This window comes from Sphaerodactylus townsendi, linkage group LG07 (genome assembly GCF_021028975.2).
Source record: "Sphaerodactylus townsendi isolate TG3544 linkage group LG07, MPM_Stown_v2.3, whole genome shotgun sequence".
NCBI lineage: Eukaryota > Metazoa > Chordata > Lepidosauria > Squamata > Sphaerodactylidae > Sphaerodactylus > Sphaerodactylus townsendi.
The window spans coordinates 65,231,021-65,255,917 of NC_059431.1; the positions used below are offsets into that span (position 1 = coordinate 65,231,021).

Sequence of the window (24,897 nt, forward strand, 5' to 3'; positions counted from 1 at the left end):
TACAGGTAATATGGGTTGTGAGAGAGCAAGTTGCCTTGATTGACATGTAGGTTTGCTAGGTAGAAATAGAACTCTTTATCCCCAGACTGCATTAGTCTGCCCTTATGCTCTTTTAAAGGCAGCAATTTGCACCATTCAGTGTCCCGGTCAACAACTACCTGTACACGGGCATTCTCAGTTGTGGCCTCACCTTGGGGAACGACCTGCCTGAGGGGGTCAGGGAAGCTCCCACTCTTCTGTTTTTCTGTAAACTTTGTAAAACAGAATTGTTCAGTAAAGCATTTGTACACAGTTAATTGGGCTATATTCCAATGGAATGGCTCAGGAAGCCATTTTTACAAAGAATGAGTGTGTGGACTAGGCCACTGTGTTATAGTATGTATTATCAGTATTATCCTGCTCCTACAACTTTATCTTGTACTTACGTAATTCTGTTTTCTTCATTGTTAACATATCTAGTACTTCATGCTTTGTTCTAAATTTCTGTAATACTGACCAAATTACATTGCTTAATTAGATGCCACACGCTATTAATTGCATTGACTCACACTTTTTAATCTGCCTTGAGTCTCAGTGAGAAAGATGGACAGCAAATAAAGTAAACATGACAATTTTGGCCTTTTGCATCCCAGTTTGGGTGTAGGTCTCCCATTTTTCTATCCCATTTATCTTCTGCTGCAGGGACAATTAAAACTAGACATCCACAAAGAACAAAGCTTCTCCTAACTATAGGAGAAAAGTAATTTAAAGATGACTGAATTGACTGAAATGAATAAAAATGTAAATATTTCATCATCTTCTAAATATACATTATCTAGTTTACCTACCAATCAGAACACCCCATGGGGGTTCTTTTGTACAATTAAAATTTGATCATTGCCTTCCATACTAATAAACTCCAAACCACTATGATACCTGACTTGCAGGAGCCCAATTGCCTTTTGATTTACTTTTGCCAAATGCTTTTTGAATCTTTATGAACCTTGCTATTAATATGCTGTAGTCAGCAAAAAAGAAACTGAGACCTTACTAAAAGTACACATTTTGTTTCTCTCTTTTCTTTGCCTTGCTTGTTTGAATCATAATCCTACTTCCTTGATATATTGCTGGTACCACCAAGCGTAACTTTGGGGAAATCTGCGGGTGTGGCAGGAGGTTGCTTATGGAGGAAGGAATAGATAGAACATATCAAACATATTATCTTTTCCTATCAATTCACTGTTTCTAGAGACTGGATTCAGAACATAGGTGGAGATGCTTCCTATTGCACTGGTAAGCTTCTGTTTAAGAAATAACACTTTGAAAATTTACTAAGCATTTTTTTCACAGTTTGTTTTTATATTTAACAAGTAACTTTGAATTAGAATTTTCAAAAGGGTGGGAATTTGTTGTACAGTTTGGTTCATTGTTGTTACTTACTTCACTGCATATGGCTGGTTCCCACATTCTGACAACCACTGGAAATATGTGAAGTCTCCCACTGGACTCACTGCTCATCCCCATTCATGTGGAGGTAGCACATGTGAGATTCTTCCACATGGGGACTAAACACAGAACTACCATAATGTATATATCCATGGAAGGTCAACAAGATACCGCCACACTTGTACAAATCATGATGGCTGCATGATTGTTCCCATGTAGAGGTGCTGGTTCTTATAAACAGAACATATCTTGTGAGTGCTGTCCACTGGAAGCCTTTTCTGCACCCAAGCACTATTAGTTAATTAGTTAGATCCTCCCATGCTAAGTAGCATATCAGGCAACAAGTTCTTTCCAGCATTTCCGGTCTTGGGCGAGTGTTTCAACCTCTTCCCATGCAAAGCACTATTATTTTATTTTATTTTATTTTTTTTTATTTTATTGGGCTTGCTTTCAACCTTTCCCAGCCGGAGGCAATTTCAGGATAGTTCACATACATAGTAAAACACAGTACAAATTCTGTAAAATATAGCAAGCAACTAAAGCAATAAAATCAATCTTCTACTCTTAAAATTCCTAATGATGGTGGCAACCATATATCACATCAGGGACCATTTCCAGTCCCAATTTGTCTAAAACATTTCTCTCTTCCACCCTCCATAAACAATAAACTGATGGGGCAGGAGAGGCAGGGTAGATCAGGAGGCCATAAAGATGGAGCAAGCATTTGCTGCCTCAACAAAAGGCCCAGTGGAACATCTCTATTTTACAGGCCCTGCGGAACTGATTGAGGGCTGAAGCCAGGGCTGAAAATGGGCTGGCTGTGGTTGAGGCTAGCCCAATCTCTTTTAGGCCAGGGACTAACAGAACGTTAGTGCTGGAGGAACAAAATGCCCTCTAGAGGCATTATAGGGTAATGCAGTCCCACAGATACCAAGGTCCCAGACCACTCATGGCCTTAAAGGTTAACACCAAAACCTTGAACATGATCTGGAATTCAACTGGTAACCAGTGCAGTTGGCAGATCACAGGACTAATATGTGCTCTCACTAGGGTTCCGATGCATTCTGGGCCTTGCCTATGCATTCTGGATCAGCTACAGTTTCTGGAGCAGTCTCAAGGGCAGGACTGTGTGAAGCAGGTTTCAGTAATCCAGTCTGGAGGTGATAGTTGCATGGATCACTATGTAAGATCCGAGTGGGACCGGTGGGGAGTCAACTGCCTGGCCTGGCATAGATGGAAAAAGAAAGGGAGGGCTCCAGGATAGCACTCAGGCATTTGATGGAGAAAGGGATTAAGGTCATTCCATCTGATTTAGGCAGTTGTAGCTGCCCTTGCAATCCCCCTTGGTCCAGCCACATGTCCTTCGTCTTTGATAGATTACGTTTCAGTCTCTTTTTTTAACTATCTCACCACAGTCTCCAGACACTCAGTCAAGATGTTAGGTGTGGTGGCTGGCTGGCCCACCATCAACAGAAAAAGCTAGGTATCATCAGCATATCGATGACAATGCAGCCAAAGCTCCATGCCAGCTGTGCCAGGGGTTGTATTATAGATGTTAAATAATATTGGAGAGAGGCCAAGTGTACATTTGGGACTCCCTCTTTCCATCTGCCACCTGCTGTCCTCAATCCCAGAAAAACAAGGTCAATCACTGTAGAGCTGTACCCCAAGCTCCAGAAATGGCGAGGCGATGGGTCAAGAGATCGTAATCGACCATGTCAGAAAGCTGCTATTATGTCTAAAAATAACAGCAGTGCTAAACCACTTTGGTCTAGCTGTTGACAAATCTTATCTGTGATGGCAACCAGCATGGTATCTGTTTCATGGCCAGACTGGAAGCCGGACTGGAATGGGTCCAATGCAAATGTATCATCCAAGAACACTTGCAGCTGCTCCGCCACTACTCTCTCAACTGCCTTACCCTGAAGTGATAGATTCAAAGCTGGGTGGTAGTTGGCTAGGTCTAAAGGATCCAAAGATGGGTTTTTTAAAAGAGCAGACGTACCATTGCCTCTTTTAGCCTCTCCAGGAAAACTCCCCATTGAAGGGACAGATCAATAATTTCCTGCAGAATTGCCGCCGGTCTTCACTCACCTATCCCTTAAGCAGGAAGGAGTGTTAAAGTCCTTTCAGGGTGAAGTGGTCTGACCATGGCAGTCTATCCATAGCCATCAGATTCACATTCATCCCCATGGTAAAGATCAGATCCAGTGTGTGGCCTGCTTTGTGTGCAGAATCTGTATTAACTAAGGAGAGTCCCAGAGCTGTCATGGATGACACTAGGTCCACTGCTTGAGATGATGAGGCTGTGTCCACATGTATGTTGAAGACTGGGAAACCTCAAGGCCCAGTCAGACTCGACCACTAGCAGTTTCAGCAGACCATCTGCTGGTCCACTAGGTGGCTGGTATACCAGCATGATCGCCACTTTCTCCACCATCTCCCACACCAGGCCAACATAATCAGTACTGAAGAGATCATTAGGACAGGGATTGAAGGAGAAAGCCTCCCAAATTAGCATTGCAAGCCCCCCCCCCTTTTTCTGGGACTGCTGGAGGACTAAGAAGTCTGGTGGGGTCAGTTCTTTCAGAGTGACCATTTTACCCTCCTGAACCCAGATCTCGCTCTCATACGCATGCTGGAATACTTATATTTAATTAACATAAAGCTGGCTCTTATACTAGAACTTCTTGAAGAAACTATGTTGGAAAGATTGTCTTTAGAATTTTGTTATACTTTCATTGTTATTTTCGCTGATTAAAAATAAAGCCAGTGACTTTCAGAGAAAAATTATTTTCGAAGAACAGATTTTTTATACCCTCCTGAATCACATTTGTTAGTGACATGGACAATTTCAAATCATAATAGAGTTTTTACAAGTGATGGTTTCTATTGTAAACAATATTGAAAAGAGGGTGCAGGGAGACTGGTTTGAGATTGTAATCATATGGGTCCCAAACCACCGTAGAAGCTTATGCCTTCCCAGAACACCATTCTTTATCATAGAATGTGAGCTCTATGCTCATACAGGACCATGCACAATGTAGGGCCCAGGTGTACAGTGGCATTGATGCTGAATTGAACCATGAACTTGTGAATCTATTGGAGTGTGAGTAATTCTAATAATGTTTTAAATCAATTAGTTCTGATTTATAAATGAAGTATTTTATTTGCAAGAGAATGCATATGTAATATACTACATGTGCTTCAGAGAAAAGGATAATACAGTGGAATATCTTCTAAATGTTTCTGATGCTTAGATCTTTCTATTACCTCATCTAACATCTTCAGGGTTGTTAGGGTTTTTTTCATTTTTCCATGTACTATCAATATAAGCCTTAGGACAGCATTTTATTAAAACCACTTGATATATCCCTCGACATCCTGCTCAAAAAATGTTGTGTGATTACTACACACAACTTTTTTCCACTACCTCTTGTGAATATGGCACCTTATTGAGCTGCTGTTAGACCTAATAAATTTGCCATTTCCTGCTAGGCAAATAGTATTTTCTCACTCATTATATGTGGCATCTTACAGCACTTTGAGCTGGTAGATTTGTTATCTGTATTTACCTCTATGGCTTAATTGGCCTATCCCCCCCAAATCATTTCTGATCACGTTCACATTTATTTTGCTGTTCCAGATAAAGTAAAAGAGCGTTCTCTGCAGCACACTTTCAAGCATGGGAGTACTGCAGAACTAAAATGTTCTCAGAAGTCCAACCTGGCCCAGGTGGTTTGGAAATTCCGAGATGATGTGCTCAAGGTGGAAAGCCCCAAATACCGTCTCCTGGAGAAAGCACTGCTTATCTTCAATTTGTCTGAGGACGACAGTGGTGTTTATCAGTGCTTGTCAGAAGAAAAAGTAAAGGATCAGAAGTTCTCACAGGTTTTGGCTAAACATGTTTTGGAACTGAAGAAAATCCAGCACACCACTGTGAGCCCAGCCCAGCCAACAACACGGTCCGAAGGTATTGGAAGAGCGCCCAGAAAGTCAGTTGTCTTCACCCAGGCTCACCTTTCCACTACTCCAGTTGCTGCAGTGACCGCATCCAGGATAGTAACAAACCCTGTCATCCCCATTCTAACAAGTACTGCCTCTGATGAACTCTTGAACTCTGTTGCTGAGGTTCCTGCAAGGACAATGTTTCTCAAGTCAAATGATAATTGCCTTTTGATGTTTCTCTTTCTGTTCTTTTTTGTACTGTTCCTGTGTCTGTTCTCATACAACTGTTACAAAGGATATTTGCCAGACCAATGTTTGAAGTTCCGCTCTGCTTTATTACTTGGAAAGAAGAAGCCCAAGGGAGATTTTTCTGACTGTGAGCAAAGTGTGAAAGAGACACTGGTGGAGCCCGGCAGTCTCCTGACCCAAAGCGGAGACCAGCCAAAGCCATCACATGACACAGGATATGAGACAGAAGCAGACTATGGCAATGGCCACATTCAACATGATGAAGATCACTCAAAATCTTACAAAGAAGTCAAGGACAAGCCTTTTGATGTGAAGTGTGAACTCAAATTTGCTGACTCAGATGCTGAGGGGGATTAAAAGAACATCTTTAACATCCATAATGAAAGTACTGTCATCCTGACACTTTATTTTTGAATGGTTTAAATGTGATAATGGGGCCAGAAAGGGCTATGTATTCTCAGTTGTATCACTGACACCTGGTCATTTCACACCTGGCTAGAGACAAATGTTGCATTTCCTGAAAACTATTCTGTTACACATTTGTTTTGTTTTCTTTTAATTGGCCAGTTTCTGGATCATGTTGTGAATGTCTATGCTTGTTTCTAATGATAATTTAATACTTACACATACAGACTTTTAATTGATTTTTCATAGAAGGCAAAATTTTGCAGCCATGCCAAAAAAAGAATTTAAGTAGCTCAGTCTGCACATATTTAACTGTCATTAAAAATCTAATTTCAGTTTAATTCCAAATTGGAAATGATGTTTAGTTTATCAGATTGGTAAATTATAGCCTTTTGTCCAGATTGGGACATTTCTTTGCAACTAGTGGTTCTTAATGCTCCTCGTAATGCATTAATTGTATTTGATAGCTTTAGCTGGCAAAAGTAATGTTGGATCTTTCCAAAACTATTTGTGTATCTTTTTAGACTATGTTGTATATCGGGATAAATCTGGTTAGATTTGCATAACATTCTCAGGGATAAACTTGGGTTAAATGTTTTTCTTTTTCTTTCTAGAAATGTAAATATAGTAATCAATTGGATGTTTAATGTTCATTTTAGGGTTGTGGGGAACTTGGAGAGATTTTCAAAAAGAAGTTGGACACTGCCACATTAACTGGATTTTATGGATTTGTTTTAAGATTTTAAAATGGATTAGCAGGAAGCTGTAATCCCTGAACCACATCAGGGTGAGAGGAATCTGTTGTGTGGATATGCTGCAGACTTGGCAAACGTTTGTTGACGCTCCCATAAGAGACTGTTGGAAATTTACCCTTTTTCACAGTTGGAAGGTGATTAGGTAAAAGGAAGTTTTCCCTTTCCATTAGCAGCATTGCCAAATGTTTTCATGTCACAACATCCACCAACATTTTGAAAAAGCAGCGGAGAATAAAAACACGCTGGAAGAACTGCCTGAAGGGGTCAACCACTTTCTCTCTACTAAGATTCAGATGTACTATGTATGGTTCACAACAGCACCATTTGTCTGTAAAATTCTTTTGTGCTGTACAGTTTTAAATAATTGTAACTCACTGTCTGCATTTTGCTAACTGTAAAATATAGTTAGAGATAGAAAGAATGTTCATTGTTACTTATGCAGTATGTCTAAAATCCCCCCCCCCGGTTCAAACCATCTGTGACCCATGTAGACTATCTTAGTATAAACAGTTTTTATATTTTGCAAGATTCAATTTACTTTTATTTTTCTATTTTTAATTGTATTCATATGAAAATTGTAGAAATAAATGTTCAGTTAAATTGGATTACATCGTTATAATTGGAGGAAAGTGACGATGAAATACTCGGTGTGATATTGAAATCTTGTGGTTTTGTCACAGTAAAATTGGACAGATGTCTTTTCTTGCTTTTATAGTTGCAGGCAGAAACAAAAGAAAGGAAGTCATTTTGAGGACTAATCCTGCTTTCTTACTAATACTGCTCTAATGTTCACTGCTCTTTCTCCTTCCTTACATTCTGTCCTTTGCATGTTCTTTCTTTGGTATGTGAAGTGTTTCTTACAACTTTTTGCCTTAGTGCCCTCTTCTTTTTTTCTTTTCTTTTCTGTTGTCTGTGGTCACAGCCTCATCTCATATAGCTTTCCCTCCTCCTGGTACCTCCTTTTTGTCCTGTGTGGGAAGTGATTCAGCTCCTTCACCTATCAATCCCCAGTCTGGCACAGGCTGTTCCACAGTCATGTTGATGCCACCCTTCTTAAGTGACCAGATCCGGAATGTTAATGCCCATAGCACCTTCTTCCTCTTCTGTCAAGCCATGGGTAAGTTGGAGTGTTCTCTCTTCATGAAGGACTACTTCATTGCTCATTGCATTACTCACATCTTACTTGTATTCTCTTCTATTTCACCTCACTCTGAGGACTTGAGGGAGAAGGAAATGTTACCCAGTAATTTTATTCTATCCTATGATTCTGTTCAGTGGATCCTGCAGACAGTCTCACTGACCGAAGAGATAATCATCAGCAGCACAACTCTTCCTTGTCTCCCATCCCCTTCTGCAGCCCAAAATGTCCCTCCCTTGGAACAGCATCAGATGGGAGTTACAGGTTTGCAGTGGGAGGGATGAATCAGTGAGAATAACCTCCTCCAAGAAATGCTTTGTGGGATCCAGCTCAGTATCTGGGATTGAAGTACTGTACTACATTGGTTTGTATATTGCATACTCTTGGTTTTCTAAACCAACATTTTTTTTTACATTATTGCTATCAGTCCATTGTGCTGATACTCTTGCAGATTTGTGGCACATTAAGTATGTCATTAGGTTAAAACCTTACTTAAAGCTTATGCCCACTAGTGTTGTTCATGTTTATACTGTGTTTCAAGAATGCTGCCATTTTATTATTCAACTAGTGGAATAGTCTAACATTGGTGAAAAGCCATTTCTTCTCGTTTTTAGGGCATTGTCTAGAGTGTGATTGTGCCTTTCTACAAAATGGCAAGACTGTCCAATAAAGCAGTGATTGACCTTCATAGATTGTACAGATTGATAGATGGGCATATGACCGAGGGCTGCAGAAAAGAAATGAACATGTTGCATGGGAAACTTTCCCTCCCTCCATAATGGCAAGCTGTCCAAAAATGGAGGTGAATCTAAGTAGTATGCTGGACAAGATGATCTCTGTCCCTTTCAAATCTGATAGTACAGTTTAATAGGTTGAACACAGCTAAACTAATTATATAATCTAATAAAAGCAAAGTAAAAGGGGTTTTTTCCTGTATGTATCCTAAATATTTTTGACAACTTCTAATTATTTGACTAAAATTCATCATGAATTTACTGTGATAAATTGGGGCTGATTTCCTAACTGCATGACATTACAGAGATCCTGGTTGTTAATATAGTATAGGTGGTGTGCATCTTCTAATTAGAGCAAAGGTTTTAGCTTTGCAAATCCACCAGCAGGATCTGGCTGCTCTGCTAGTAAATTCATTATGTGATTTATTATAGCCAGAGTGTCAGATGCTGCTGTGGCTTTGCCCTGGTAGTTACCCAGCTGATCAGATTAGAAGAATAATACTCTGGGTGCCAACATATTCTTTGCACACACATTACAATCAGTAATTCAGCTTTTCCGGGAAAGGGAACATGGAGAAACTTCAGGCCAGTTGTGGTGTCTTTTGACTTAGATTCACCTCCATTTTTGGACAGCTTGCCATTATGGAGGGAGGGAAAGTTTCCCATGCAACATGTTCATTTCTTTTCTGCAGCCCTCGATCATATTTTGCCACCAGCAGGTCACAGTGTTTAAATGTTCCTTATTTCTGTCATAAGTCGCAAGATATTTGTCCCACACATAACAATCATGTATTAAAGGATGACTGTGGTTACTGATTTAGAGATGTCCCCAGTCTCTCACCAGGTTCCATTTTCAGCTGTCTGGGTCCAACAAGTTTGCTCACTCATGGCAATTCCACTGAGAATTAGAGTTATGCCTGGTTTAGGAAGCCCCGTACCCTGAGTCACATTCAGAGTCCTTGTGGGATGTAGCAAACGCTCAGCCCTGCAAGTTATGGGGCATTTCTAAAACATTTGTACAAAGATTCCCATATATCTCATCACATGAAAGGGAAGTGGTATAAAAATGCTTTCAGTGAAAGCGATATCCTTTGGGCACACGGAAAAAGGGGAGATGGGTTGGTTATACTTGGCTCCTCTGCGTGTTTAGCATTCTTTTGTCACATTCTTTTATCTCTGTTTGGCATGGATCCCCTTCCTGTGCTAACCCCAATCTGATCCATGTGGCTTACAAGGATGATTGTTGGCCGGTGGGGTTGTGCAGAAACTTTCAAGGCAGGAACTTGCTGATCCCAGAAACTTCTCAGATTCACATAACTACAGCAGGACTCTGGGAAGCTGCAGGGTAGCTGCATAAAGTTCATACAAGGTGGAGAATGTTAGTTTTGCAATGCTTCTTATCCCGGGGCAGGGCTTCATCCTCTTTTCAATATTTTCCCTATCTTATCCTGCCTCTTTTATATAGGAACAAAGCCAAGTTTCTTGCCTCATCCTTTGGATTTCACAACTGAACATTGCAAAATATATTGCAGCACAGTGTGTGCGTAACCCCCAGCCACAAAACAACAGAGGTCCACTGAGAAGATTATGACACGTTGAGTGATCTTCAGCTGCTTTTTCAGACTGCCGTTAAGCAGAGACATTGGGAGTGTAACATGATAGTTCTTATATGGACAGTGCAGTCAGATATCAGCAATTCTTTTGCAGAGCACAGGGTCGATCTGGCATGTGTGACTCAGACCTGGGTGAGGTAGGGTGAGACAGTCACTCTGAAAGAGTTGTCTCCACCAGGTTCTTGGTCTTTCATCAGTAGCATACTAAAGGGCTGGTGGGGGACTGGCTATGTTGAGCTGGGAGGCTTTCTCCTACAGGGCTCTCCTTACCCTTGAATTGCTGGGAATTGAATGTATGTGCCTGGTGTGGCATACTAAGGATAGTTTGGCTATCTTGATGGTGTACTGTGCACCTAACACATCATTAGATACCCTGTTGGAGGTTGAGGCAAGCTGGGCCTTGGGGTTTTGCGGCCTCATGGTTTTCGGAGACTTCAACATCCATGTGAATTACACTGTTTCCATAATTCTCCCAATTTGTTTCTGGTTCCACAAATAAAGCAGGCCATACTCTGGATTTAATTTTGGGGGCTGGGATAGGAGTGACTCCAGTTATTAATATTCAAGTGCCATGGTCATACCATTATGCTTTAAAGACCCAGCAGAAAATGCCACACCTTTCCTGTATAGGCAGCAAGCTAATTTATGCTCATCCAACAAGACGTATGGAACCAATAGGATTCCAGAATGCTCTGCAGGACCTGGTGCCTCCCAGTGACTCATTAGATATGTTGATAGGGGACTGGAATAACCATCTCTCTGAAGGCATCAATGAGATTGCACCTTGGCACCCTCTTTGCTCCTGTCCCAATCCAGCTCCATAGTATAACTTAAAGCTGAGGAGGAAGAAACAGAAGTTTAGATGACTAGAGCAGATCTGGAGGAAGACTCGTGCCGAAGGGGTAAGAACATCTTATAGGACGTTTATGAAAGCCTATGAGGTGGCAATAAAAGCTGCAAAGAAAGAATACTTCACAGCTGATATTGCATCTGCAAGCTCGCATGCAGCTCAACTGTTTAGGACAGGGGTAAGGAACCTTTAACACTCAAAGAGCCATTTGGACCCGTTTTCCATGGGAAAAGAAAACACTTGGAGCCGCAAATAATGTTTGACATTTAAAATAAAGATAACACTATATATATATAGGGTTTTTTAACTTAACACTTTTTTACTCCATCGGCCATTCTGAGAAGTTAACATGGATGCACTCCGCCCTCTGCCACGGTGCAGGGCGGCAAGGATGACAGCCAGCTGCTCGGCCTCGGGCTTGCCACCAGGGAAAAGCACCTCCGCTCCTTAACGGGCTATGAAGGAGAGGGGAAGCCCGCGGCACAACCCAGCTGACCCAGCCAAGCCAAGGATGGGGCCGGTGGCTCGGCTCGTGGAGCCACAGTGCAAGGTTCCCTACCCCTGGTTTAGGACAACATAGCAACAGACAACCTTGACAGAAAGATCCCAAAGTGATAGGAATTTGGAGTTCAGCTGTGACGATTTTGTGAACTGTGACAATTTCGTGACAAGGTCTTATCTCTGCCAGGACCTTCCTGCCAGATTTGATGCAATAAAAGAACTAGAGACTTGTTGGCCGTTTTCTGGTCCTTTATTGGATTAATTCAGCCAACTCTCCCAGGACAATGTGAAACAGAATCCTGAGAATAGCTAAGCCATGTGTCTCTTGGACCTGTGCCTGTCCTGGCTTGTGAAAGTAAGTGTGGACAAGGTGTGTGTTCCCCCTGGGGAAATTATCAACCTTTCTCTCAGTACTTGGAATTTTCTCAGCAATTTGAAAGAGGCTGTAGTGAGACCTCTCTTTAAAAAGCCATCCCTAAATCCTTTCAACCTAGCCAATTACCACCCAGTTTCCAACTTACTGTTCCTGGGTAAGCAGTAAGCAGCTGCTGAGCAGCTCCAGGTCTATCCTGGACCTGTGCTGGACATGGGGTGAAAATAGCTCTGAGCAAGCTCACAGATGACACCTGGATCAGGGCAGTTCAGCACTGCTGTTAGATCTTATAGCAGCGTTTGACTTGGTTGATCATACTGTTCTGACCAACTGTCTCATTGCTGCTGGGATATCTGGGACAGCCTTACAGTGGCTGTGCTCATTCCTTCACAACTGAGGGCAGAGAATTGGTGAAAGTCTACCCACCATGAATTTGTGTGCAGTGTCCTGCAAGGGGTGATCCTCTCACCATTATTATTTAACATCTATATGTGCCCTCTTGCCAGGTTAATCTGGAGGTTCCGACTGGGTTGCCATCAGTATGCAGATGACACCCTGCTGTATCTCATGATGGACAGTCATCCAGACACTGCACCTAGTATTTTGTCCAATTGCCTGGAGGTTTTGATAGAATGGATGAAAGAAAGCCAGCTGAAGTTAAATCCACCTAAGAAAAGTTGGATTAATATCCCCCCTTTCCTGTAAGGAGACTCAAAGGGGCTTACAAACTCCTTTCCCTTCCACCCTCACAACAAACACCCTGTGAGGTAAGTGGGGCTGAGAGAGCACAGAAGAACTGTGACTAGCCCAAGGTCACCCAGCTAGTGTGTGTTGGAGTGCACAGGCTAATCTGAATTCCCCAGATAAGCCTCCCCAGCTCAAGTGGCAGAGCAGGGAATCAAACCCGGTTCCTCCAGATTAGAGTACACCTGCTCTTAAACCACTACGCCACTGCTGCTCCTAAGATGGAGGCCCTGTGGCTGAGCCAAAAGAAGCAGATGGAGAAGTGCCAGCTACCGACTCTTGCCGGGGTGCGACTAGTTGAAGCATCAACCATCAAAGAGTTTGGGCATTTTCCTTGATGCCTCCTTGACAATGACAGCTCAAGTGAATCATGCCATTCGTGGCATTCTACCATCTTCACCAGGTGAAACAGACTGCTTCCTATCTGTCCCAGATCCAACTTAACCACAGTGATGCATGTAACGGTCACCTCTAGACTGGATTACTGCAACTCACTCTACACAGATCTAGAGGAAGACTCATGCCAAAGGGGTAAGAACATGTTATAGGACATTTATGAAAGCCTATGAGGTGGCAATAAAAGCTGCAAAGAAAGAATACTTCACATCTGCATTGCATTGCATCTGCAAGCTCTTTTGCATCTTCACAGCTAATATTGCATCTTTGGGCTTGGATTGCCAAAGGAGAGATAGCTGAAGTTCAGAAACTCCAAAAATCTAGAAAAGATATCTAAAGTCCAGAAACTCTGGCTGGTCTCAAATCCTGCAGTGACGCTCCTTATTGGACCTTTGTGGCAGCCACATATTCAACCTGTGCGCCACCAGCTGCACTGGCTCCAGGTGGGAGTACCAGGTCAAAGGTTTTAGTACTAATGTACTGTGGCATCCTGACTCCCTATGGTCTTTGCTGAGCCATGGTTCCACCCCTTCTGTCCCTTCACGGGCAGTGTCTTGCCCATCCTTGCTCCAGGGGGTGAGGGAGTGGTTGAGCTCTGGGAGTCTCCACAGCCACAGGATTGCAGGCTGCCTAACTTGCCCTACTGCTGGAGCCCTCCTCTGCTCACATCTAGACCTCTCCTGGCCCTGCCTTGGCTTGTGGCCTTTCAGCCTCTCCACCTCTCCTCTCTGCTCCATTCCCTGTTCCTCCTTCCTCCCCTCCTCTCTGCTCTCCTTTCTCCCTCCCCAAGCCTCTCCCACATCCCCTTTTATCTCCTCCTACCCCTCCCCGCAGCCTGCTGGCCCAATCGGTTTTGTTGCCTTGGACCGTTCCTCAGGCCCTCCCTGCCCCCTTGCTTTTAACCCCCCTATTAGACGGGGCGCTGGCCATGGGTCGCATTGTTCCAGCTCCATCCGTCACTGGGCCGTCATCCTGGCTGGCCGACGAGGTTCCGGTGTGCTGGCCCCACTCTTCGCTGTGGCTCCTGAGGCAGCGGCTGCTGCCCCTAGTGCCCAGTTTCGTGTCCCGCTACCAGGGCTGCTCCTGGGGCCTGTCAGGGGATCTGGCACCTGCCTGGGGGGCATGGGGGCCATCTGGTAGCGTCTGGAAGGCATCTAGGCTGGTAGGTCCTCCGGCCCTCCCTGTTGGAATGTCTGGGGCTGGGGCTGTCTGCCAGACCATCGTGTGGGCCCTTCCCAGCCCCAGACATGTACAAAGCCCTAAATGGCCTGGGGCCAGTGTACTTGTGGCACTGCCTGTCCCATTATTTCCTTCAATGAACACTTGACTCTTCAAGAGAGAATTTACTTGTGGTCCCTGGTCCAAGGGGAGTCCAGCTTGCCTTGACCAAGGCTAGACCTTTTCAGTCCTGGCCCCAACCTGTTGGAACGCTCTGTCTAGTGAGACCAAGGCCCTGTGGGATTTAATTCAGTTCAGAGGGCCTGTAAGACACAGTTGTTTCACCAGTCATATGGTTGTGGCAGCAATGGAATGGAATAAATACCCAATTAAATAAATAAATAAAAAGGCTCCAGGGATTACAAACTCATTAGTAATTATGATTAGTTCCTATGCCTAATAAAGGTAAGAAATGAAATGAATGAATGAATTATGATTAGTAATGATTATTTATTAGTAATTATTACAAACTCATCAGATTGTAATAAGAGATTACAAACTCATTAGCCTAATATCTGTTTTTGGGAAAGTGGTGGAAAACAATATTTAAAATGGAGCTGCTACTCATAATTATTCATAGCAGAGTAAACTGTCCTGAGGAAGACTCAGATTGATTTCTGCAAAGGGAGGCCCTGCTTCAGAAACCTGTTGGAGTTATCGGAGATCACCAAAAATATACATATAGGTAATGTCATGGCCAGCCCGTGACAGGTAATCAAATAAATATTATATACTTGTGGGGGGAGGGGGGCTTTCAGAAAGTCACTACATGCTCTGAGTGAATATAGTAGCCATTTGGATAAATCACAGATCCCGATACTGGCCAGTAATTAGTTAAAAGAATCAAAGCAGGTATTAAAAGCAATAGACAACTTTTTTAGGAGAGAGGAATAAGCAGAGGAGGTTCTTGACTGGATATGTGATCGAATGCCACAAAATAAGAGTTGCTAGGGGGCAAGCAACAAGTAATCTGGTACCTTGGGAGCTTGTGGTCTCCAAATAACTTCTGGCTGGCTGTGGGTGGAATGCTACCGTAGCTGGATGCTAAGGCAGGCCCACACTTTGCAGGAAAGTTTGTTAGTGCCATAACAATTTCTGGCAACGGGATTGTCTTGTCTGCAGAAAATCCAGTTGCAAAGTGACTGTAACAATAGCCCACTATCCAGCCATGTGTAAAAGCATGGGTTTCTCTTTTTTTTCTCCTTGTCCTAGGGCTGCTGATTGGTGGAGGCTGCTGAAGGGGTGGGGCTTCTCACATTTGTAAATCTTTTCAGTTAGTGCTGAAGGGGTGGGGCTTCTCACATTTTTAAATCTTTTCAGTTAGTCTCTGGAACCAGCGGCTAAATAAGAACATATATTTAAGGGATAGTAGAAGGTATAGGAAACCCCAACTTAAGAGGGAGGCACTAATTAAAATCAGTATTTGAATATCTAAACAAAATTAGATATGAAGGCAGGAAGTCAGCAGGGGGATGGGGGGAGCTTTCCAGTGTTTTGCACTGAGTGTGTCACACATGTATGACTATCTGCCACTAGGGCAGAGGTCATGGAGTGTGCCCTCATGCTGTAATGAGCTCCCTGGCACTCAAGGAGTGATGTCGTAAGGCTCTTGAAGCCAAGGTGGGAAGACCTGGCAGAAGCTGAGAGAGGCAGAGAGGGCAACAAACAGAGGCTTTCAAGTATCTTAGCAGGGTCCCACTTCCCAAGGTGACATCTCTTCAGATGTCATGGAGAGGAATGAGAGTCCTGGGTGACGGAGGGTGCCAAGTCTACAGAGGTGGTGGAAGATGTTCCCTTAGATGGGACCCCCCCACTTAGCTAATGGTGGTCAAGGATATCCTCTACGCACTGAGGGATGCCACCCCCCTCAGGGAGGAGGTGAGCTCCTTGTAGTGGGTGATTCGATCCATTAGGATGATATAGAGAGTTGGGTTTTGTGAGGAGGCGTGATGACCAAAGATGGTGACTTGCCTGCCTGGTGCGAAGGGGAATCACGGATGGACGCATGCGTCTAGATAGAGCTGTTAGACAGTGCTGGGGTGGGAGTCAGCAGTTGTGAGGTCCCACAGTTGGTACCAGCCAGACATTGAGAAATGTAGTCGGGAGAGGGTTCTGGGAAGCCTTCAATCTAGAGCTGCTAGGAAAAAGGTTAAAATCCAGGGCCCCCAAGGTTGCATGCTCTCCGAATAAGCTACCTGTTCCACGCTATTATAAGTAGCTAGGCAAGCTGGAGGATACAGGGTCCCCATGCGCGGATGAGAAGGTGGTGTGGGTGGTGAGGGTTTCAGCTTTGGTTTTCAGGGGAAACCAGGGGAACCTTTTGGGATAAGGCGGTGGCCTGTACAAAAGGGATAATATCATTTTAACCAAAGAGGAACCAGGCTGTTGGAGCTCAACATTAAAAAGGTGGCAGAACAGCTTTTAAACTGATCCTTGGGGGAAAGCCGACAGGAGCTGAGGTGGACTTCGGTTCTGAATACAGAGTCCATGGGGATGCAGACAGAGAGGGAGTATTTTTTCTAAATCAACCGCGATACAAGCTGAGCATAGCAATGTGATAAGTGATAGTGTCTACAAAAGGCTAGAGGGCAAAAACACATAAATCCCAGGTTAGGGACAATAGAGACAGAGTATACAAGTGTCTCTATGCTAATAGTAGAAGTATTCCGGACTCCAAATGGGGGGGAGCTGGAGTACAGAAATAAAGGAGGACATTGATATAGTGGGCATCATGAGACATTGGTGGAACTGAGGAGAACCAGTGGGATGCTGTTATCCCAGGTTACAGGCTCTGGTGAAGTTGATAGGACAGGGCGTACAGGGGTGGCCCTCTTACATCAAAGAGAGCATAGTGTCATACAAAATAGACAATGCAGGGGGAGCTGATTCCTCTACAGAAGCACTGTGGATATCAATACCAGGGGTGAAGCATAGTTTAACATTAGGAACATATTATCAGTCTCCCCGACCAAAGCTTTACGCGAGGATCTCTCGAGATGGAAAAAGAAATTAGAGAGGCTAACAAAAGCAAAAATGTCGTGGTAATGGGCGATTTTTTTAACTTATCCCCATATAAACTGGAAAAATGTATGTTCAGGTCAATAGTAAGGAGAGAACATTCCTGGATATGCTAAATGACTGTGGCTTTTGAAGCAGATGGTTGTGGTAGAACCAACCAGGGGAGAGGTAACTCTAGATCTAATTCCTATGTGGGACCCAGGACTCCAGGTGCGGGAAGTCAGTGTTGTTGAGTCGACAGGGAACAGCCAATTACAATGCTGTCAGATTCAGTATCTCTTGCATGCAAACAAGTGACAACTACTAATGTAGTTACATTCGGCCTTCAGAAAGGGAAATTTCTCAAAGATGAGGGGGATAGTGCAGGGAAGCTGAAAGGGAAAATCAAGAGAGTCAAAAATGTTCCGCGATGCTCTTGGAGGTTATTTAGCAAAACAATCACCTTAAAAGCCTGGCTGGAATGTGTCCCGCAGGTTGTGGAAAGGCAGCGCATTGGTCCAAAAAGAAAGTTTCACACCATGGTTACAATAAGGGAGGTTGAGGAAATTATTAGGAAAAAAAAGATGCCTTCTTTTTAGAAAAAATGGAAGTCCAACTGTGAACTGATAAAGAATAGAGAGAGAATACAAATGGTGGGCAAAGAGAAGCTAGTTAGCTGTAAAGGAGGCAAAAAAGGATTATGAGGAACGCGATACGCTGCGAACATCAAGACTAGCAACAAACAAGCCCTTCGGCACATCAAAAGCAGGAAGCCAGCTAGGGAAGCTGTAGGCCCATTAGATGATGAAGGAACAAAAGGTAAGCTAAAAGATGACAGGGAGATTTCAGAGAAGCTGAATGAATTCTTCGCATCTGTCTTCACCCAAGAGGAGGTGAGGAAAATTCCTGCACCTGAACCAAGCTTCTGTGAAAGAATCCGAGGAACTAGCTTAAGATAGTGGTGGTACGTTGAAGAAGCTCAACAGCCATTGATAAACCAAATGCTACCAAATCCCCTGGTCTAGATTGCATTCATCCAAGAGTTCTTAAAGAGCCCAAGCTACGAAATTACTGATGCTCCCCACATTAATACGCAACTTATCCCTGAAATCAGGTTCCATCCCTAAAGACCGGAAGATGGCCAATGTCACACCAATCTTTAAGAAAGGGTCTAGGGGGGGACCCAGGAAATTATGAACAGTCAGTTTGACATCTGTTCCTGGTAAATTAGTAGAATCTATCATTAAAGATAAAACCATTAAACATGTAGAAAAGCAAGACCTGCACATAAAGAGCTGGTGCATGGCTTTTGTAGAGGCAAGTCCTGTCTCACAAATCCTACTAGAGTTCTTTGAGGGTGTAAACAGAAGTGTGGATAAGGGGGAACCAGTGGACATTGTCTACTTGGATTTCCAAAAGGCTTTTGACAAAGTTCCTCACCAGAGACTGTTGAGAAAACTGAGGAATGAAGGAATAAGAGGGGAAGTCCTCCTATGGATTAAAAACGGGTTGAGGAACAGGAAACAAAGGGTGGGTATAAATAAAGTTCTCACAATGGAGAGATGTAGGGAGTGGTGTCCCCCAAGGATCCGTTTTGGGACCTCTTTAACTTATTCATAAAATGACCCAAGTAGGGGCGGGTAGTGTGGTACGTAAGTTTGGTAGATGATAAATTAAATTATGTAGGGTGGTAAGAACCACAAAGTGATTGCTAAGAGCTCCAAGCGGACCTTGATAAATTAGGTGAGTGAGCTAAGAAATGGCAAATGCAGTTCAGTGTAGCAAAATGTAAAGTGATGCAATATAGGGGCAAAAAATCCAAACTTCACATACATGCTACAGGGATCAGTGCTATCAGTCACAGACCAGGAAAGGGATTTGGGTGCCTTAGTGGATAGTTCCATGGGAATGTCAACTCAATGCATGGCAGCTGTGAAAAAGGCAAACTCTATGCTGGGGATAATTAGGAAAGGAGTTGATAATAAAACTGCAAGGATTGTTTTGCCCCTTATATAAAGCAGTGGTGCGACCGCACTTGGAGTACTGTGTTCAGTTCTGGTCGCCACATCTCAAAAAGGATATCGAAGAGATAGAAAAAGTGCAGAGAAGGGTAACGAGGATGATTGAAGGATTGGAGCACCTTCCTTATGAGGGAGAGGCTGCAGCGTTTGGGACTTCTTTAGTTTGGAGAGGAGACGTCTGAGGGGGGATATGATTGAAGTCTATAAAATTATGGCATGGGGTAGAAAATGTTGACAGAGAGAAGTTTTTCTCTCTTTTTCACAATACTAGCACTAGGGGGGGGCATTCATTGAAAATGCTGGGGGGAAGAATTAGGACTAATAAAAGGAAACACTTCTTCACGCAACGTGTGATTGGTGTTTGGAATATGCTGCCACAGGAGGTGGTGATGGCCACTAACCTGGATAGCTTTAAAAGGGGCTTGGACAGATTTATGGAGGAGAAGTCAATCTATGGCTACCAATCTTGATCCTCCTTGATTTCAGATTGCAAATGCCTTAGCAGACCAGGTGCTCAGCAGCAGCAGCAGCAGCAGCAGCAGCAGCAGGCCATTGCGTTCACATCCTGCATGTGAGCTCCCAAAGGCACCTGGTGGGCCACTGCGAGTAGCAGAATGCTGGACTAGATGGACTCTGGTCTGATCCAGCAGGCTAGTTCTTATGTTCTTATGTTCTTATGTTCTTAAAAGCAGGCTAGGATCAGTTCTGCAGTTCTCTGTGTTAAATCTGTTCTCTCTTATCCTGTACATCTAAACAAAATGCACATTCCTGGAATGGAATGCAGCTTGTTTATAAGTTTCAAAAGCAGCATTTTATGTGCAATGCTGTTTATCTCCAAATCTCCCTGCAGGACTTGTAAAATTTATAATTTCATGAAATAGTCCATTTTGCAAAATGAGCAGGTTGTATATAGTATTTTTTGATGTGATGTTACTTTTTTGCATAAAGGCATTCTGAATCCCTCCTGGGCTACTTCTGCACCAAATAGTTGTTTTGCTCTGCTTTTCCCCCTGTTTCTGAGTTAGTGAGCCTGCTTTTCCTTGGTATATTGGATCCAGTGAAGGATGGTGTTTTAGTTCTATCACCTCAGAGGTATCCTTGTGCTACCCCTTTATTGTCCTTTTTCACATGCATTATGTCAACACAGTGGGATAATGCAAAGTGATGTTCCTAAGTAAATAGATGTCCACCTTTCCTTGACCCGAGAGTGCAGTTTTAAAGAGCTCCCCACACCCCAAGAAACAAACAGACCAGTGCGGGCTTACTGGGACTCATATGTAGAAGGGGGGAGGAGGACCTGATTCCATACTTCTCTCTGTCAATCAAAAACCCTCTGGTCTCCAGCTATGGGAAAGCCCCTTTTCTCACCCAAGTCTCTTGGGTTGAAAGTAAGTATTCCAGTGGTTCGGATCCTGTCTTACTCCCAGTGAAAGAGCCAAGCATAGGCCTGAGGGGTCCCACCCCCACCGTCTTGTTTGGTAACTCAAGAATCCCTTTCGTCTAATCAGCTGGAAATTATTGGTTAGTGCTCAGGACATTAAAAAGGAAAAAGAAATGTTAGTACCCCTCAAAAAAGATTTCTTATGGTGGACTGCTCTAGTGGCATATCAATATGCTGCAATGCTGTTTTTAAAGGAAATGGTAAGGGGCTGCAGCTTTGAAAAAATGTGGCTAGGAATCAGGGCATGGTAGTGGCTTGGGCGGACCTTTGAAAGTACAGAAGAAGAGTTGTTTTTATAGCCTACTTTTCTCTACCTCAAGGAGCATTAAAGCAGCTTGCAGTCACAATCCCTTTCTCTCCCTACAACGGGCATTTTGTGAGGTAGGTGGGGCTGAGAGCGTTTCGAAGGACTGTGACTAGGTCACCAAGCAGGCTTCATGTGGAGGAGTGGTGAATCCAATCCCATTTTCCAGATTACTTCACCACTCTTTACTACATCACCTGGGCAAACAACACAGACTCTACAAAATGTGTTTGGTTTGTGCTGGCACAAACATCTGAAACTCTCAGGAAAAAATTGTATGAAAATCAGCCAGCCTGGAAAATGATAATGTGTAAGGTTGGTGCCAAGCTGAAGCAAAAATTTCCTTAATAAACCTGATGAGATCAATTTTGCTGTTGCAGAACTACTAGTCACACTTTTCTCTTTCCTCTTCATTACAGTACTTTATAATTCCTTATCTTTCAGCAGATGCAAGACGCTAGACCAGAGATTCCCAGCCGGAGTTCCGTGGTACCCTGGGGTGCCATGAGCACGTCCCAGGGGTACCGCGACAACGCTACCAGCCCCCCTCCCTTTGCAGAATCGCCCCCCACACGGTACCAATCAAGCCGGTGATGTGCAAGTAACCCAGAGATTCTTCCCTGCTTTGCTGTTTTCCCCCCAATGGGGCACAAAATGGTTTCTCTCTCTGGCTCCACTTTATCCTCACAACAACCCTGTGGGGAAGGTTAGTCTGAGAAATTGTGATGGGCCCGATGCCACCTGACAAGCTTCCATGGCAGAATAGGAATGCAAACTAAGTTGCCTTAGGTCCCAGTTTGACATTCTGTTCAATTCTGGAATGTCTTTTTGTAAGCATGTATTAAAAACATTTTCAACCATACGCAGAGACCTGACAGAGCCTGTCAGCCCACATCTGGAATTAGAAGGCAGGGCTTCTCCATAAAGCTTCAGCCCCAGAAGCTCTCATTAGAAATTGACCAGTGACCCTAGCCACTCTCCTTATGTTGTGCCTGTAGGAGTTGAGTAATTCTCGCTTATCTCAGACCACAGCTGGCTATGACACCTCGCGCAGCTGGCTTTGCACTTCCGTCCCTTTACCTGTTTTCAATTTAGTCCTTTCCTTGTACACAGTTTTCTAAATTATGATTACACTTTTTTAATTACAGAGAGCGCAAATGGAGGACAAGACTTAACAGGGTCACAGGTTTAGAAATTAGGTATTTGTTTATCAGTTAGATGGAATCATGTTAATAACTGCCTACGAATTTCTCTTCATACCCAAACTACAGTGAGACATTCCAAATACTGTTTTTGCATACAGGAGCCTTCCAAATCCCTAGGTTGCACAATCCTTGTTCCTCGATTAGCACATTTAGCTCATAAGACAGCTTCACGGCTAAACACAAGAGATGACCCTAGCCAGGTGAGAGCTTCCATTTTGATTACATTTTTGTTATCAAATATTCTTTTAGTTCCCTACTGATGCTGTTCCTTCTATGGCCTTTTGCATAGCAATTTTTCTTTGTTAAATCGCACTGTGCAAACAGGTGCAAACAAGAATCTTTTCCTCAGCCCCACCCAACCCTTACAGCTTCTACCTTAGAAAACCATGGCCCAGTTTTTTGGTGCTAGCCATTGATGCAGGCCTTCTTGCATAACAGGAAACCCTGAAGGCCTTGTGAGGGGGCTCCCCACTGTCCTCTGTATCCTTCCTGTAGTGTTTCTTCTTTCCCTCCTCCAGGCAACCCCATATCATCTCCCCATTCCATGCCTCATACTTAATTCTCTCTGTCAGTCACCAACCTGCATTTTATCTCCCTCCCATCTTTAGCAATATTTATTTTTTATTTACCTCATTTATTTTGTTTACTTCATTTATTTACTTCAAGTATTTATTTACTTCATTTATTTACTTCATTTACATCTGTGGAGACCAAAGCAGTGTACATAATTGTTTCCTCTTGCTTTTTTATTTTCACAACAACCCTATGAGGTAGGCTAGCCTGAAAATATGTGATTAACTTAGGTAATTTTCACAAGAAAATGGGGGTTCAAACCTGGTTTCTCAGACCGTACTCTGAAGCTCTAACCTCCTACACCATTGGGCAGCTTTCATAGGATGGCTGCTGTTGAACAGAAGCAAGCAGCTAGGACTAGCTGAGTCATTCAAATGGATGATATCAAGTCACTCAGTGGTTGTTACCAGGCTGGGGTTTCCAATGTTCAGGAGAGACCTGGATATTTCCCAGAATTACAAGTACTCTCCAAATAAGAAGAGATGGCTGCTTTGGAGGATGGGCTATATGACATTATGTCCATCTGAGGCTCCTCTCCAATCCCTGCCTTCCTCATTCCACTACAAAATCTCCAGGGATAGCCCAGCCTGGAATGCTATGGTTGCTTAGCAACAGCTACTGGGATATTCAGCCACTGGTATGTTCTTTTTTTTTTTTTTTGAGGCTACAAGGACTTTTTATCATTTTTGGGTTTTTAAAAAACCCCAATATATATATTTGGATTTCAGATCTTTCTGAAACATGGGGCCAGAGGCGTATGGGGGGGGGGGAATGGTGCCCAGAGACAACAATTGCTTCGGGCACCCCCACCCCCGTGCCCCCCTTCATGCTTGGAGGCAGGGCTCAGACAGGCACTGCAGCACCCGTCCAAACCTCCCCGTGGTGCGCCCCATCTCTCCCATGGCCTGTGTGGTGCACCCCATCTCTCCCATGGCTCTCCCCTAATGGGGATCACGTTGGCAAGGCCGGCCTCTCCTGGGGGATCATGGGGAGAGAGGCCTCGTGTGGTAGGGAGAGGCCTGCAGGGGGATCACTCTGGTGTGGAAGGACTACCACAGCGCATGAGGCCTCTCTCCCACCTGCGTGCCCAGCCTCTCCTGGGGATCGCACCTGGCCTCTCCCATCTTTGGCCTCCCTCAGCTCCGCTCACGTCATTCTGTCTCATCTTTGATGACGTGGGCCAGGCTGAGGGAGGCCAAAGAGTCTTTGGCCTCCCTTGGCCTGGCTCACATCATCCTGCTGCATCATCTTTGGCCTCCCTCAGCCCCACTCACATCATTCTGCTGCCACATCTTCGACAACATAGGTGTGGCCAAGGGAGGCCGAAGACGATGCAGCAGGATGACGTGGGCTGGGCCGAGGGAGGTCAAAGAATCCATGGCCCTGCCCACGTGGTCCTGCTGCTCTGTCTTCGACAATGTGGGCGGGGCCAAAGGCAGAATTCAGTCTGTGGGAGGCGTGACCAAAGTAGTTGTGCCTGGGGACACAGGTTACGCCATGTCCCCAGGCAGATGCGCCACTGCATGGGGCATTGTTAAGGTTTGTCTTGCTAGTACACAGCTCCAATCACCAGATTTAAGTATCCTCAGATTTGGCCAGTTTTGCTATTAGAATATAAGATATGCATAAGTAGCTTGTTATTTATAACTAATAATGCAGATAGTCAAACATTTCCTGAACTGGAGAGGTTTTCATTATATGGTCCCCAAGTCCTTCCATTTTGAGATGGGGGTTCTTCAGTTTGTTAAGATCAGACTCAATGGCGTGGATCCCAATGAACATTTCCACTGATCAGTGGAGCATGACTTTCTTCTCCCACCCAGTGAATGACCCCAACTTTCTGTCACACAAGACCCCAGGAAGAGACTGTAGGGGAAAGCTGCCCCTCTTTCCATCAGCAGAAATCCTCCACAGGATCCAACCAATGTTTACTTAGCTGATGACTTCCAAAGGTCTTTATTCCTGGTGGCAATTTATCTTACATCTTACTTTGCTAGTCATCTCCTT

General features: G+C 44.0%; 1 protein-coding gene across 7 annotated transcripts in view; it reads left to right on the forward strand.

The window, feature by feature from the left end:
- The window catches only part of SEMA4D (semaphorin 4D), a 140,218-nt gene that overhangs the window by 96,241 nt on the left and 19,080 nt on the right, over nucleotides 1-24,897 (forward strand). For 4 of the 7 annotated variants that reach the window (XM_048503033.1, XM_048503036.1, XM_048503034.1 and 1 more), the window contains 2 exons: nucleotides 1,229-1,272; nucleotides 5,072-7,387. In XM_048503033.1, coding sequence (XP_048358990.1) covers nucleotides 1,229-1,272; nucleotides 5,072-5,979 — 952 coding nt within the window. In that variant the 3' untranslated portion in view covers nucleotides 5,980-7,387. Of the gene's footprint in view, nucleotides 1-1,228; nucleotides 1,273-5,071; nucleotides 7,388-7,704; nucleotides 7,900-8,057; nucleotides 8,631-24,897 lie in introns of those variants that run through there. The other 3 variants (XM_048503038.1, XM_048503039.1, XM_048503037.1) reach the window with 3 other exon arrangements.